This window comes from Phyllostomus discolor, chromosome 4, assembly GCF_004126475.2.
Source record: "Phyllostomus discolor isolate MPI-MPIP mPhyDis1 chromosome 4, mPhyDis1.pri.v3, whole genome shotgun sequence".
NCBI classification, from domain to species: domain Eukaryota; kingdom Metazoa; phylum Chordata; class Mammalia; order Chiroptera; family Phyllostomidae; genus Phyllostomus; species Phyllostomus discolor.
In genome coordinates, this window is record NC_040906.2 from 62,297,882 (window position 1) to 62,313,856 (window position 15,975).

The window sequence follows — 15,975 nt, forward strand, 5'->3', positions numbered from 1 at the left end:
ATATATTCTTGAGGGTTGATGGTCTAGGAAGTATAAAATCCAAAAACATAGGATTTAGGATAACAGAAATGAGTTTAAAAAATTTTTTTATTATATTTTACTCCATTACCATTTAGTCCTGTTATACACCCCTCCCCCAACAACCACACTGCTGTCCATGTCCATGAGTCCTTTTCCTTCTTACTCAATCCCTCCACCCCCTAACCCCCATCCCCCACCAATAGCTGTCATCTGCTCTCCATCAATGAGTCTGTCTCTATTTTTCTTGTTAGTTCAGTTTGTTCATTAGATTCCACATATAAGTGAAATCATATGGTATTTGTCTTTCTCTGACTGACCTTCACTTAGCATAATGTTTTCCAGGTCCATCCATACTGTCAAAGGGTAAAATTTTCTTTGGCCAAGTAGAATTGTGATGTGTAAATATCCTGTAGTTGTGTTATCCACTCATCTACTGATGGACACTTGGGCTGCTTCCATACCTTGGTGATTGTAAATAATGCTTCAATGAACATAGGAGTGCTTATGTTCCTTTGAATTAGTGTTTTGGGTTCCTTTGGATATATTCCCAGAAGTGGGATCACTGGGTCAAAAGGCAGATCCATTTTTAATTTTTTGAGGTATCTCCAGACTGCTTTCCACAGTGGCCGCACCAATCTGCATTCCCACCAACAGTGCAAAAGGCTTCCCCATTCTCCACAACCTTGCAAGAACTTGTTTGTTGATTTATTGATGATAGCCATTCTGACAGGTGTGAGGTGATATCTCATTTTGGTTTTAATTTGCAGTTCTCTAGTGATTAGTGACATTGAGCATCTTCTCATATGTCTATTGCCACCTGTATTTCCTCTTTGGAGAAGTATCTATTCAGGTCCTTTGCCCATTTTTTAAATGGGTTTTGGTTTTTTGGTATAGAGTTTTGTAAGTTCTTTATAAATTTTGGACATTGACCCTTGGTCAGCTGTACCAGCAAATATGTTCTCCCATTCTGTCTGTGGGTTGTCTTTTTATTTTGTTGATGATTTCTTTCGCTGTGCAAAAACTTTTTAGTTTGATGTTGTTCTGTTTATTTATTTTTTCTTTTGTTTCCCTTGCCTGGGGAGATACACCCAATAAAATATTGCTATGAGCAATGTCAGAGATTTTGCTGCCTATGCTTTCTTCTATGATTTTTATGATTTTAGGTCTAACATTTAAGTCTGTGATCCATTTTGAATTTATTCTTGTGTGTGGTGCAAGAAGGTGGCCTAGTTTCATTTTTCTGCATGTAACTGTCCAATTTTCCCAACACCATTTATTGAATAAACTATCCTCAACCCATTGTATGTGCCTACTTCCTCTGTCAAATATTAATTGACTATAAAGGTGTGGGTTTATTTCTGGGCTCTCTATTCTGTTCCATTGATCTGTGTGTCTGTTTTTATGCCAGTGCCATGCTGTTTTGATTACTATGGCCTCGTAGTATAGTTTAATATTAGGTAGTGTGATTCCTCAATTTTGTTCTTCTTTCTCAGGATCACTGTGGCTATGTGGAGCCTTTTGTGGTTCCATATAAATTTTTGAAATATTGGTTCTAGTTTTGTGAAATACGTCATTGGAATCTTGACAGGAATGACATTGAATCTGTAGATTGCTCTGGGTAGTATAGACATTTTAATGATGTTAATCCTTCCTATTCATAAACATGGTATGTGCTTCCACTTATTTGTGTCTTCAATTTCTTTCTTCAGTGTTTTATAATTTTCCAAGTACAGGTCTTATACATATTTGGGTAGGTTTATTCTTAGGTATTTTATTCTTTTTGAAGCAATTGTGAATGAGATTGTTTTCATATGGTAGTTCTATTTTTTAATTTTTTGAAGGCACTCCACACTGTTTTTCATAGTGGCTGCACCGATGTACAGTCCAACCAAAAGTTCATGAGGATCTCCTTTTCTCCACATCCTCGCCAACACTTGTTTGTTGATTTATTGATGATACCCATCTGACAGGTGTGAGGTGATATCTCATTGTGGTTTTAAGTTATGTATGCCAGATAATTAGTGATGCTAAGCTTCTTTTCATATGTTTCTTGGCCACCTGTATGTCTCTTTGGAGCATGTCTATTCGGGCCCTCTGCCCCCCTTTTTAATTAGATTTTTTTTGCGTTAAATTATATGAATTTCTTATATATTTTGGCTATTAACTCCTTATTGGATGTGTCATTGATGAATGTCTTCTTCCATTCAGTAGATTATCTTTTTGTTTTGTTGATGGTTTCCTCTGCTGTGCAAAAACTTTTTAGTTTGGTGTAGTCCCATTTCTTTTTCTTTTTCTTTTTTCTTTTGTTTCCCTTGCCTGAGGAGACATATCCAAAAAATACAGGGTCTGGCACAAATAATGCTCCCTTTTTTATTACAAAATCTTTTATTACAAAATAATAAGCATGTAATTCTGCAGCATAACAATATCACACCTAAGTGCACCATGTGACATTTTAGGTGAAATGTTCAAATTAAAACTATAAATTATTACACCCATATTATTACCCTACCAACCACACTCAGGCAGGTGTTCCAGACCCTGAGCTTCTTCTGGACCCTGTATATTTCTGAAAGTGATGTCCAAGAGTTTACTGCCTATGTTATCTTCTAGGTGTTTTATGGTATCAGGTCTTAATTCCAGTCTTTAAAAATTTGAGTTTATTCTTGTAGTTGATGTAAGAAAGTGATCCATTTGTATTCTTTTTTATGTATGCATCTAGTTTCCCAGCACTGTTTATTAAAGAGACTTTCTTTACTCCATTTTACAGTCTTGTCTTCTTTGTCATAGATTAACTCACCATGTAGACATGGGTTTATATCTGCTCTGTCTATTCTGTTTCACTCTCTGTCTGTTTTTATGTCAGTACCATACTGATTACTATAGTCTTGTAATATAGTTTGATTTCAGATAGCATGATACCTGCAACTCTGTTCTTGTTTTTCAAGATTGCTTTGACTATTCGGGGTCTTTTGTGGTTCCATATACATTTTAGGATTATTTGTTCTAGTTCTGTGAAAAATGGCATTGGTATTTTAAAAGAGATTGCACTGAATCTGTAGATTGCTTTGGGTAGCATGGATAAGGTTAACTCTTCCTGTCCACAAGCATGGTATTTGTTTGGCCTATTGCTTACTCTTTCCATATGAACTCTTGCTTCCTAACACAGTACTCCTAAGATTACTGCTGATAATTCAGCTTCTCAGGTGACATATCATGAGGATGAATTGATTTGAATTGTACTAGTGGTAGTCTCAGAAATTGGAATTTTATTTTTGTTCTGTTTTTTAGGATGCTCAGAATGGAATTTTCTCTAAGAATTTTAGATATTCCAGTAATAATACTTTGTGGCTTGAGGGATTTAAGACTAAATAAGAGTGTCTATAAATTATGTCTGGCATGTACATATTCAAGTAATGTTAGCTGCAAGTATGATTTCTTAATGTTTTTTGGCTGAAATTTAGCATTTAATGCTACAACTATGTTTTTTTTAACATCCAGAATGCATTTATATGATTCCCATTTTCTTTTATATGTGAACATTGATTCTTATTTTGAATATATGACAAAGATTCTGGAGTCAAGATAAATTATCAACACTGAATAGATTAATAAATTAGTGATTTTAAGTTTTATGGAAAGGAATTTTAAGGCTTCCATAGGCATGACTCCTGTGGTCAGACTATAAACAGCTAATTTTTAATAATTACAAATTATTAAAGTGGTACAGAGGGTAGTAACACTTGGTTGTTATGTTTTCTTGCCTTGCAATATATATCAAGGTGGTATAAACACCAATTCCAAAAAGGGGAAAATATCATGTGGAAGCATGTTTATCTGCTATTTTTAATTATGTATTTTGTTATATAGTATTATGCTTTTTTTGTATGATTTTTTCCACCACTAGAATAACCCAAGCTGGTTGTTTTTAATTTTTATGCCACTAGCCAAAACAATGTAGAGTTCATATCAAGTTTAGAATTATAATTTTCAAGAATGAGTCACAGTCAAGACACACACATGGATTACTAATTAAGGCACAGCCATATCAATGATAAAGAACAATGCTATCTGAAAAAAACAACAGGGAGCAAGTAATAGCCTTTTTGTGTGGTGGTTTTCCCCTTTGAGTTACTAACTTGATGGGACTGCCCCTTATTTATACATCACAAATGTTTGTTCTCTTTATGGCTATATAGTACAAATAACACATGCTAGCATTTAATAAAGTTTATAATTTTCTGGTAAATTTCATATATGGCATGTAGTTTTTTGAATAAAAGTTCATTAATATGAAAAGGTACATTCTAAATGTTTGTATATCAGTATTTCAGTTTTTTCTTAAAAAGTTACTTAAATGAATTTAATATACTAATTAAATAAATGCTATACTTTGTTTTTATAGAACTTTTCACTCACATTTTCTTTCTTTTAAAGATCAGTGGATAAGTCAGTCATAGTGTATGATATTGTAAGTATTTGAAAATCTCATATGTGTGATCTGTGTAAAGTATATTTATTAGGCTGCTGAACTTCAAGTTTAGTTAGACAAGATGAAAAAAATATATACCCTTTTTTTGTCGTTTAGGGTACCCAAGAATATAATATAAACATTTTCAGAAATGTTGAAGTAGTCAAGTGAGGGACTGGTTCTGGGAGAAGTCCTTAAATTTTCAATACTGATTTTAAGATGGACACATGTTTAATTTTATCAAAGAAAACAAAGACTTAAAGAGAACCAATATTCAAAATATCACTTTATATCCATTTTTCTTAAAGTTTTACACCAGGTTTTCATAACAACAAAGGGTGAACACTTACCCCAGGGTATGTGAAAGTGGCCTACCACTATTAGTCCTGGCTAGATTTAGAGATCAGTATAAGGAAGAGTAGGATACAGTGGTTTTGGAAAAATGGGTGTTGGGGGTAGAACCATGTAAATAAAGAGCAGATTGCATGAGTATGAAGAAAAGTGAATGGCTTACATATAGTAAAGATGTAGTTAATGAAAATATTCTTCAAGAGAAGTCAGTATTGAGGAAAGACTTACATTGATTGAGTTCAGGTTGTAGCTACGCCAGCAAATGAAATGGAGACACAAATACTGATCAAAGTGTAGTGGGTAGACTTCTGGCTGAGATAGAGGCATAGGTAGATAAACTTTGCCTCCTCACACAACCAAAAGAAGGACGACAGCAAATTTAAATTAAAAAAATAACCAGAACTGCCAGAAAATTGAACTGTATGGAAGCCAGACAACCAAGGAGTTAAAGAAGAAATAATCATCCAGACCAGTAGGAGGGGTGCACATGGTTAGCAGGGGCAGAGAAGACTCACAGTAATGTGGCAGTTGGAGGGCTTGGGTGGTCCCATATTCATGTGTAAATAAACTAAAAGGAACAACTGGGGAGCAAGACAGATCACACAACTCAGGGTTCCAGCATGGGAAAAGAAAGCCTCAAAACCTGTGGCTATAAAAACCTGTTGGGTGTTGGGGCAGTGGGAAAAAGTCCTAGCCTCACAGGAGAATTTGTTGGAGAGACCAACAGGGTCCTAGAACATACACAAACCCACCCACCTGGGAATAAGTCAGAAGAGCCCAATTTGCTTGTGGGTAGCGGAAGAAGCAACTGAAAGCCAGCCAAGAGCTGAGCAAGCAGCATTGTTCCCTCTCTGACCCCTCCCCAACATACAGCACCACAACACAGCAACCTGGGTTGCCCTGAGATGACAAATACCTAAGGCTCCGTCCCTTAGAACATAATAGGCCCCCAAGACAAAGAAATATGGCCCAAACGAAAGAACAGATCAAAAATTCAAAGATAGACCTAAGCAGTGAAGAGACAGCCACCTTACAGATGTAGAGGTCAAAACACTGGTAATCAAGATACAGGAATGGTTGACTGTGGTCATAAAATAGAGGGAAAAGTGAAGGCTATGCAAAGAGACATAAGGAAAAATATACAGGCAACTGACAGTAAAGGGAAGGAAACCAGGAATCACATCAATGATTTGGACCAGAAGGAAGAAATAAAAATTCAACCAGAACAGAATGAAGAAATAAGAATTCAAAAAAAAATGAGGAGAAGCTTAGGAACCTCCAGGACAACTTTAGATGTTCCAACAACCAAATCATAGGAGTGCCAGAAGGAGAAGAGGAAGAGCAAGAAATTGAAAATTTATTTGAACAAATAATGAAGGAGAACTTCCCTCATCTGGCAAAGGAACCAGACATGAAAGTCCAGGAAGCTCAGAGAATCCCAAAGAATCTGGATCCAAGGAGAAACACATGAAGACACATCATAATTACATTTCCCAAGATTAAAGGTAAGGAGAGAATCTTAAAAGCAGCGAGAGAGAAGGAGACAGTTACCTACAAAGAGTTCCTGTAAGACTATGAGCTGATTTCTCGAAAGAAACCTTACAGGCAAGAAGGGGCTGGAAAGAAGTATTCCAAGTCATGAAAGGCAAGGACCTACATCCAAGATTACTCTATCCAACAAAGCTATCATTTAGAATGGAAGGGCAGATAAAGTGCTTCCCAGATAAGGTCAAGTTAAAGGAGTTCATCTTCCCCAAGCCCTTGTTATATGAAATGTTAAAGGGACTTATCTAAGAAAAAGAAGATCAAAACTATCAACAGTAAAATGACAACAAACTCACAACTATCAACAACTGAACCTAAAAAACAAAGCAAAAACAAAGTAAGCAAACAACTAGAACAGGAACAGAGTCACAGTAATGGAGATCACATGGAGGGTTATCAGTGGAGAGTTTGAGGGGGGCAAAAGAGGGAAAAGGTCCAGGAAATAAGCATAAATGGTAAGTACAAAATAGGCAGGGGAAGTTAAGAATAGTATAGGAAATGTAGAAGCCAAAGAACTTATATGTACAACCCATGGACATGAACTAAGAGCGGGGAATGCTGGTAGGAGGTAGGGTCCAGGTTGGAGGGAAATTAAGGGGAGAAAAAAATGGGACAACTGTAATAACATAATCAACAAAATATATGGAGAAAAGGTGTTTGGGTCAAGTAAGGAACTAATTCTCCATGTAGAAGTTCACATTACTGAGAGTTCTGGCAGGAATTGGAAAAGAATACTCACATGAGATAAAGTAGATCCTTAAAGATTTTGATGAAATTATCATGAGATTTTACATTTGCAAAAACAATTATAACATTATATTTTTCCATAAAATACATATATGAATCTGTTATGTACAGCTAGATGCTTAATGGCCAGCTAAGTGCACTCAGAATCTAAGTGACTAATTTTTAATCACTGGTCCTGCAATGGGTACAAGTCAAATGCCATAGCAAAATACAAATTATTTCATGTTATTGATGTTTAGGTTACTATTAGTAAGTTCAAACAAATCACCAAAAGCCTGGAATACACAAAAAAATTTCCCTAAAAAATTTCTGGGGAAGTTCTTGTAGACAACAGTGTTGATTATTAAGAAAGAGCGAAACCAGTAGCTGATAATATTATTAGGGATAGTTTCTATTCTTTATTCATTGCATAAAGTTTCAACCTATATTAGCGACTAATAATAATGTTAAAATACATAGAGCATATAAACCATTCATGTCAAACAAGTTTTTATTAGTAAGTTGTGCCTAAGTAAATTTAAAGCTGTTTTCTTTTTTTCCCCTTCAGAACACTGAGAATATACTTCACACATTGACTCAGCATACCAGGTCTGGACTTAACCCCACTTTGTACTAATATAATTAAAACATTAGTCTGAGGGTATATAATAGTTGTTTTTATTAACTAGGTATGTCACAACTTGTGCCTTTGCGCCCAATATCCTTCTGCTCGCTACTGGTTCAATGGACAAAACTGTGAACATCTGGCAATTTGACCTGGAAATGCTCTGCCAAGGTTAGTGAGGACAGCATATTTAACCCAGTTCAAACCCCTTCACCATTAAAATCAGAAATTCCGTATCTTTGACAAATCATTAACATTGCTTTTTCCAATATAAAGTATACATACATACTGAATATAATTTAAAGATAATTTTAGAGAAGACAGTGATAAAGTAGTTGACTCATGTTGGAACTGTTGATAAATAGTTTGGACACACATTCATGTATATAACACTTCCCATAGTTTTGTAAGCTAATTATTTATATTTCATACTCATTTTTTCAGATAAATATAGCCTGCAAACAAAACAGAAATTATAGTTTTATTTTTGGTCCCCTCAGGCAACATTGACACATAATTTAAGTTTTTTTTTTTTAATCACTGCCAGAATTAACCAAATAGTGGTGCTGATATGCAGGTGATACAGTCAAAAGAATTCTTTCGCTGATAAGAATTTTATATAGTAAAGAAAAATTGTACTTATTCAGTAAAAAAGATTCCAAAGTAGTATTTAATATACTAAATAATCCTTTAATTATACCTGCTACTTGATTTTCTGAAATTTTTTAAAAGGATGTTAAAACAGTAAAACACAGCCCTGGCTGGTGTAGTTCAGCGGATTGAGCGCGAGCTGCAAACCAAAGTGTCACAGGTTCGATTCCCAGTCAGGGTACATGCCTGGGTTGCAGGCCATGGCCCCCAGCAACCGCACATTGATGTTTCACTCTCTCTCTCTCTCTTTCTCCCTCCCTTCCCTCTCTAAAAAAATAAATAAATAAATAAAAATATAATCTTTAAAAAAAAAGTAAAACACAAATTTGAGGACAAAGTGAGACTGTTTATAAAGGAAACAGTTTTTCTTTTGTTTGTTGTTATTTTACTTGCCTTTTTTTGTGGGGTTTTGGTTTGTCTGTTTTGAAGCAAGGAGCACAGAAGATCAGCTGAAGCCGTTTACTGAAGATTGGTCCGAAGATGACGTCTCAACATGGCTTTGTACACAAGAGTTAAAAGACCTTGTTGGCGTTTTCAAAATGAATAACATTGATGGGAAAGAACTGTTGAATCTTACAAAAGAAAGTCTGGCTGATGATTTGAAAATTGGTAAGATTAGTGGGAGATTATGTCTTTGTATAGGACAATATATGTTTATTAGAGTAGGGCAGCGATTTTCAGCCTTTTTCATCTCATGGCACACACAAACTAATTACTAAATTTCTGTGGCATGCCAAAAACCATATTATATTTTTTGCTTATCTGACAAAAAATGGTTATAATTTTGATTCAGTTACACCAGATAGCTGCTGTTGTGTTGGCTGTTGTCACTTTCTTATTTGACAGTCTAAGGGAAAAGAGATCAGTGCCCCTGACTGAATAGTCAAGTATTGCGTGTTTTAAAAATTCCTGTGGAAGACTAGTGTGGCACAGCACACTGGTTGAAAATTGCTGGGTTATGGAAAATAAATGTTAAGGTAACTAAAGCTACTATGCAACTAATTTCGGGGGTCGGGGCTGGGTGGAAAAGGCGAAGGGATTAAACAAACAAACAAAAATAAAATAAACTCTGCTTCATAGACAGACAGTGGTATGGTGATTACCATATGGAAAGAGGGATGGGAGAGGCAGGAGAGAGTAAAGGGGGAGAAATGGTGATGGAAGGAGACTTGACTTGGGGTGGTGAACACACAATACAGTGTATAGATGTAGAATTGTAGCCCTGAAATCTATATAGTCTTATTAGCCAATGTCACCCTAATAAAATCAACTTAAAAAGATAAGGTTACCATATGGGAGGGTGTCGGGGGTGGGAGTATGGGTAAAAAGGTGAAGCGAGTAAGAAGTACAAATTGGTAGTTACGGAAGAGTCATGGGGGTGTCAAGTAGGGCATAGGGAATAAATAGAGTAGCCAAAGAACATATATGCAGGACCCATGGGCATGGTCAGTGGTGTGGGGATTGCCTGAGAGAGTGGGGGCACTGTGTGAGGGAAAATTTGGGATGACTGTAATAGCATAAACAATAAACCATAATTAAAAATTTTAAATAAAACATGTATTTAAAAATTTGAGATATAATTACATGTGATAAAATGCACCCTTTTATAAGTGGTTTTTAATATATTTATGGAGTTGTAAAGCTACTACCACTATCTAATTTCAAACATTTTCATCCCTTCGGAAAAAAACTCCACACCTATTAGTAGTCACTTCTTATTCCCTTTCTCTCTAGGCCCTGGCAACCACTAGTCTACTTTCTGTCTAAGGATTTACCTCTTCTTGATTCTTCATGCAAATGGAATCATGTAATATACGGCCTTTTGTGTCTGGCCTCTTCTACTTAGCAGGTTTTCAAGGTTTATCCTCCTTGTAGTATATGTTAGTACTTCATTTCTTTTCATGACTGAATAACATTCCACTGTATAAATTTATCACTTTTTGCTCATCCATTTATCAGTTGATTGAATTTGGACTGTTTCCAATTTTTAGCTATTATGAAGAATGCTGTTAGGAACATCATGCCTAACCGAGTGGGCATCTGTTTGCAGTTTTCTCAGACATGTAACTAGGAATGGAATCGGCAGGTCCAATGGTGACTCTGTGCTTACATTTGAGGAACTGCCAGACTATTTGCCAAAGCAGCTATGCTGTTTTATTTACTTTCTCACTAGCAGTGCATGTGGATTCCAATTTTTTCATGTCATCAACATGTTTTTGCTTTTTAAATTATAGCCATCCTAGTGGTTTGTTGTGCTTTTGATATGCATTTTCCTGACAGTTAGTGTGCTTGTTGGCCACTTGTATATCTTCTTTGGAGAAATGTCTATTCAGATCCTTTGCTGATATAAAAAAAATTAGATTGTCTTTTTATTGTTGAGTTGTTTATATATAAATTTGGATACTAGATTCTTATTAGATACATGATCTGTAAGTATTTTCTTCCTTTACTACACAAAAATTTTAACTTTTGATGAAGTCCAGTTTATCTGTTTTTGTTCTTTTGTTGCATGTGCTGTAGGTATAATATCTAACCATTGCTTAATCCCAAGTACCAAAGATTTACACCTATGTTTTCTTCTATGACTTTTACAGTTTTAGCTCTTAGATTTAGGTGTGTGATCAATTTCTGACTTAATTTTTATAGACCATATAAAGTAGGGGTCTAGCTTCATTCTTTTAGATGTGGGTATCTAGTTGTCCAGCCCCATTTGTTGAAAAGACTATTCTTTCAGCCCTGGCTGGCATAGCTCAGTGGATTGAGAGCGGGCTGGGAACCAAAGTGTCCCAGTTTCGATTCCCAGCCAGGGTACATTCCTGGGTTGCAGGCCAGAACCCCCAGCAACCGCACATTGATGTTTCTCTCTCTCTATCTCCCTCCCTCCCTCCCCTCTCTAAAAATAAATAAATAAAATCTTTAAAAAAACAAAAAAAAGAAAAGACTATTCTTTCCCCTTTGAATTACCTTGGTACCTTGTTGAAAATCAGTTGACCATAAATGTAAGGGTTGATTTCTGCACTTTCAGTTCTATTTCATTGATTTATTTGTCTATTATATGTACCACACTGTTTTAATTACTGTGGGTTTGTAGTAATTTTGAAATTGAAAAGTATGTGTTCTCCATCTTTGTTTTTGTTTCTGTTTTTCAAGATTGATTTTGCTACTCTGGGTCCCTTGCATGTCCATATGAATTTTATGCAAAATTTCAATTTCTGCAAAAAAAAAGCCACCTGATATTCACAGGAATTATACTGAATGTGTGGATCAACTTGAGGATTATTGTCATCCTAACAATTATTAAATTTTCCAATCCATAAGCATGGGATATTTTTCTGTTTATTCAGGTCTTTTTAAATTTTTTTCAACAGTGTTCTGTAATTTTCAGTGTTCAAGTAATTTTTATATGTAAAATTCAGTGATTTTTAGTATGTATACCACTACCTAATTTCAGAACAGTTTGACTCCCTAAAAGAACCTCAGTAGGAAGTTTCAGGCCCAAACCAAAATTCAAATACAATTTAAGTTATATGGTGATCTAATAGCTGAATTAGGAAAATCATTATTAGAAATGGACACCAAAATGTTGCATATTCTCTAGTAAACAAGATATCTGCTTTGTTTGTGGGGGGGGGTTGTTTTTATTTTTTTATTTGTATTTTTCATTGTTGTTCAAGTACACTTGTCTCCATATACCCCCCCGCCCCGCCACTCTTCCATGCCACACAGACCCCCCACCTCCCACTCTCAATCCTATCCCCCTTTGGCTTTGTCCATGGGTCCTTTATACACATTCCTTGATGAGCCTTCCCCTTCTTTCCCCTGTTATCCCTCTCCCTCCTTCCCCCTGGTTACTGTCAGTTTGTTCTTTATTTCCATGTCTCTGGTTCTGTTTTGCTTGTTTGTTTGTTTTGTTAATTAGGTTCAACATATACAGGAAATCATATGGTATTTGTCCCTCACTGTCTGGCTTATTTATTTCACTTAGCATAATTCTGTCCACTTCCATCCATGCTGTCGTGAAGGGGAGGAGTTCCTTCTTTCTGCTGTGTAGTATTCCATTGTGTAAATGTACCACAGTTTTTTGATCCATTAATTTACTGATGGGCATTTAAGCTGTTTCCAGCTATTGTCTATTGTAAATTGTGCTGCTATGAACATTGGGGTTCATATGTTCTTTTGAATTGCTGTTTTAGGATTCTTAGGGTATAATCCCAGCAGCAGAATTGCCAGGTCAAAAGGCAGTTCCATGTTCAGTCTTCTGAGGAAATTCCATACTGTTTTCCACAGTGGCTTCACTAGTCTGCATTCCCGCCAACAGTGCACTAGGGTTCCCTTTTCTCCATAACCTCACCCCGCACTTGTTGTTTGTTTATTTGGCTATGATGGCCATTCTGACCAGTGTGAGGTGATATTTCAGTGTGGTTTTAATTTGCATCTCTCTGATGGCTAGTGTTTGTGTTTTAAGATTTGGAAAGTTAGTAAATCCAACAAATTAAACTCATAGACACAAGAAAAAAAATTAAAAAACCAAGCTCCCATATGACTTTTAAGGAACAGTCAAAGTTGAGACCTCTGATCTGTTTAGAGGACCCCAGATGGCTTGTGAGATTCATCAGAGCTGCCATTGTAATTTTAGGGCTCAGCAAATTAATGAACTTCTTTCCTTATCTCCTAGGTATGTCTTATATATCAGAAATGTTTTCATATATCAAACAGAATGTAACAAATAACATTAATGGTCAGTTATTTTAATACATTTTCTTTTTATTATTATCTGGTTTAATGGAAAAAACCTTCAGTTAATTGGGAGCTGCAGAATAGAAATAAAAAATTGTTGAACAAATCCTCAGTTTGGTTTCAAAGAATTAGGAAAGAAGTCATAGGAAAGCAGTGAAGCAGTCTCTGAGTGGCAGCAGCTGCTAGGTTGACTTGCCACACTTCCTTAGATGTGGTCAGTGAGTCCAGACAGCTTTAAACAGTTAAGGCACAGCAGCAGAGCATGAGCTTCATGTTCAGATTGGTTCCCATTTCCAGACTTTGGGGACCAATTTATGTTTGTGTCACAGCTGCGGACACTTAAGCCCCAACCCACCCACTCCCTCCAGTCCTATAAGGGGATTGCTAGCAAACCAACCAAAGAGGAAGGCATCTTTTTACTTACCTGGAAACAGATCTATCCTCCAATTGGGAGATATTATATCTAGCTTCCAAGGATATTTGCCAGCAAAAAGAAAGCTGATGCCAGCTTTTTGTGGGAACTACTGGGCTTTCCAGAATGTAATTCTCCTACCCATGTCACCCCAAACACCTTCACCTGAAGTAGAACTGTCGGATTGTTCTAAATGTGGGAACAGCTAATAACACTAAACTTTCTGAAATTAAACATTAAGAATTTTTAAAACTTGACTTCTGGCAAGATGGAGGAATAGGTGGACGCACCGTACCTCCTCGCACAACCAAGAACAGAACAACAATAATTTACAACAATGATTTGCAGTCATAATATCAGAACTGTCAGAGGATTTATCTAAATGGAAGTCGGACAGCCTAGAAGTTGAAGTAGACCCATACATCCAGACTGGTAGGGGACGACAAGCCGAGCGAGCGGGCGGGGGGCTGGCGTGGGTCGCAGGCGCGTGGAGGTCAGGGGAAATTTGGCGCAAAATCGGCGCGACAGCAATCCGGGGCGCGGGAGCACAGCGGTGCAGCAGTGAGCCCTGAGTACGCAAGCAGCGGCTGAGGGAATCAGTGGGGCAGCGATTGTGGACCAGGGCAGAGCTCACGGCCCAGAAGCCCAGGGAAGTGTCTGGCTCCAGGAGTACGGAACGGTCGCCATTGATCCCTCCTGTCCCCGCTCCCGCCCCTGCCCCCACATATAACATCACAATCTAGCGACTGGGGCACCCAGCCCGGAGAACACCTAAGGCTCCGACCCCTACCATAACAAGAGCGACCAGACCGGAGAAAAAATAAATAAATAAATAAAATAATAGGAGAGATAGGGAAAGACAGAAGATATGTTTCCAGCAGAACAGATCAGTCCTCCAGGACTCATCCTTTTGAGTGACCAAGAAATAGCCAATCTATCAGATGCACAGTTCAAAACACTGGTGATCAGGAAGCTCACGGAACTGGTTGATTTTGGATGCAAATTACATGAAAAAATGCAGATTACCATAAAAGGGATGCAGGAAGATACACGGAGGAGAGCCAATAGTGAAAGGAAGGAATCTGAGTCTCAAAACAACACAGTGGACAAGAAGGAAGATAGAATCAACCAAGCAGGAAAGCATGATGAAATAAGAATTCAAAAAATCGAAGAAAAGCTTAAGACCATCGAGGACACCTTTAAACGTTCCAACATCCGAATTATAGGGGTACCAGAAGGGGAGGACCAACAAGTGGAAAAGTTATTTGAACAAATAATAAAGGAGAACTTCCCTAAACTGGCAAAGGGAACAGTATTCCAAGAAATCCAAGGAGCGCAGAGAGCCCCAAAGAAGTTGGATCCAAAAAGAAACACACCAAGGCACATCATAATTACTTTAGCCAAGGTAAAAACGAAGGAGAGAATCCTAGAAGCAGCAAGAGATAAGGGGACAGTCACCTACAAAGGAGTTCCCATCAGACTGTCAGCTGATTTTTCAAAAGAGACCTTACAGGCAAGAAGGGGCTCGAAAGAAATATTCCAAGTCATGAAAGACAAGGACCTACATCCCAGATTGCTCTATCCAGCAAAGCTCTCATTTAGAATGGAAGAGAAGATAAAGTGCTTTTCAGATAAGGTCAAATTAAAGGAGTTCATCATCACCAAGCCCTTACTTTATGAAATGCTAAAGGGACTTATCTAAGAAAAGAAGATAAAGAAAAGACATGTATAGTAAAAGGACAACAAACTCACAATTATTAACAACCACACCTAAAGCAAAACCAAAAGAAACTAAGCAAACAACTAGAATAGGAACAGAACCACAGAAATGGAGGGCACATGGGGGGCTAGCAGTAGGGGTGGGAGGAGGAGAGAGGGGGAAAAGGTATAGAGAATAAGTAGCATAGAATGTAGGTTGAAAATAGGGGGAGGGCAAGAATAGTACGGGAAAAGTAGAAGCTAAAGAACACATAAGTATGACACATGGACATGGCCTAAAGGGGGGGAATGTGGGTGGGAGAGGGGGTACAGGGGGGAGGGAAGTGAAGGGGGAAATGGGACAACTGTAATAGCATAATCAATAAAATATATTAAAAAAAAAGTTTGATGAAAAAAAAGAATTTTTAAAACTTAAGATAAAAGTAAAAATACAAATGAATGAAACTTGTGTGTACAATCTTAGACAAACAGATGAACTTCATCTGTGATTGTGTTTCATATGAGAACAATTAACAAATATATCCAATTTCATAGTTTAAAAATGTAAGATGGAATTTTTATATTTTTAAACTGAACATATTTAAAATTTATGTTTAGAAAAATTTTTGTTGTCTAAATAACCATTAATAATGAGCATTTTCTGATTTTGTGTCATAAATTAGTGTTCAGCAACCTTGAGGAACTTTCGGAATCTAAGGTTGTTTACAATAGACAATC

At 36.8% G+C, this 15,975-nt stretch overlaps 1 protein-coding gene across 9 annotated transcripts in view; it reads left to right on the forward strand.

The window, feature by feature from the left end:
- WDSUB1 (WD repeat, sterile alpha motif and U-box domain containing 1) overlaps positions 1 to 15,975 on the forward strand; it is a 76,242-nt gene that overhangs the window by 21,886 nt on the left and 38,381 nt on the right. For all 9 annotated transcript variants that reach the window (XM_028510923.2, XM_036023432.1, XM_028510924.2 and 6 more), the window contains 4 exons: positions 4,459 to 4,492; positions 7,683 to 7,723; positions 7,804 to 7,910; positions 8,820 to 8,999. In XM_028510923.2, the coding sequence (XP_028366724.1) occupies positions 4,459 to 4,492; positions 7,683 to 7,723; positions 7,804 to 7,910; positions 8,820 to 8,999 (362 nt within the window). The remainder of the gene's footprint in view (positions 1 to 4,458; positions 4,493 to 7,682; positions 7,724 to 7,803; positions 7,911 to 8,819; positions 9,000 to 15,975) is intronic.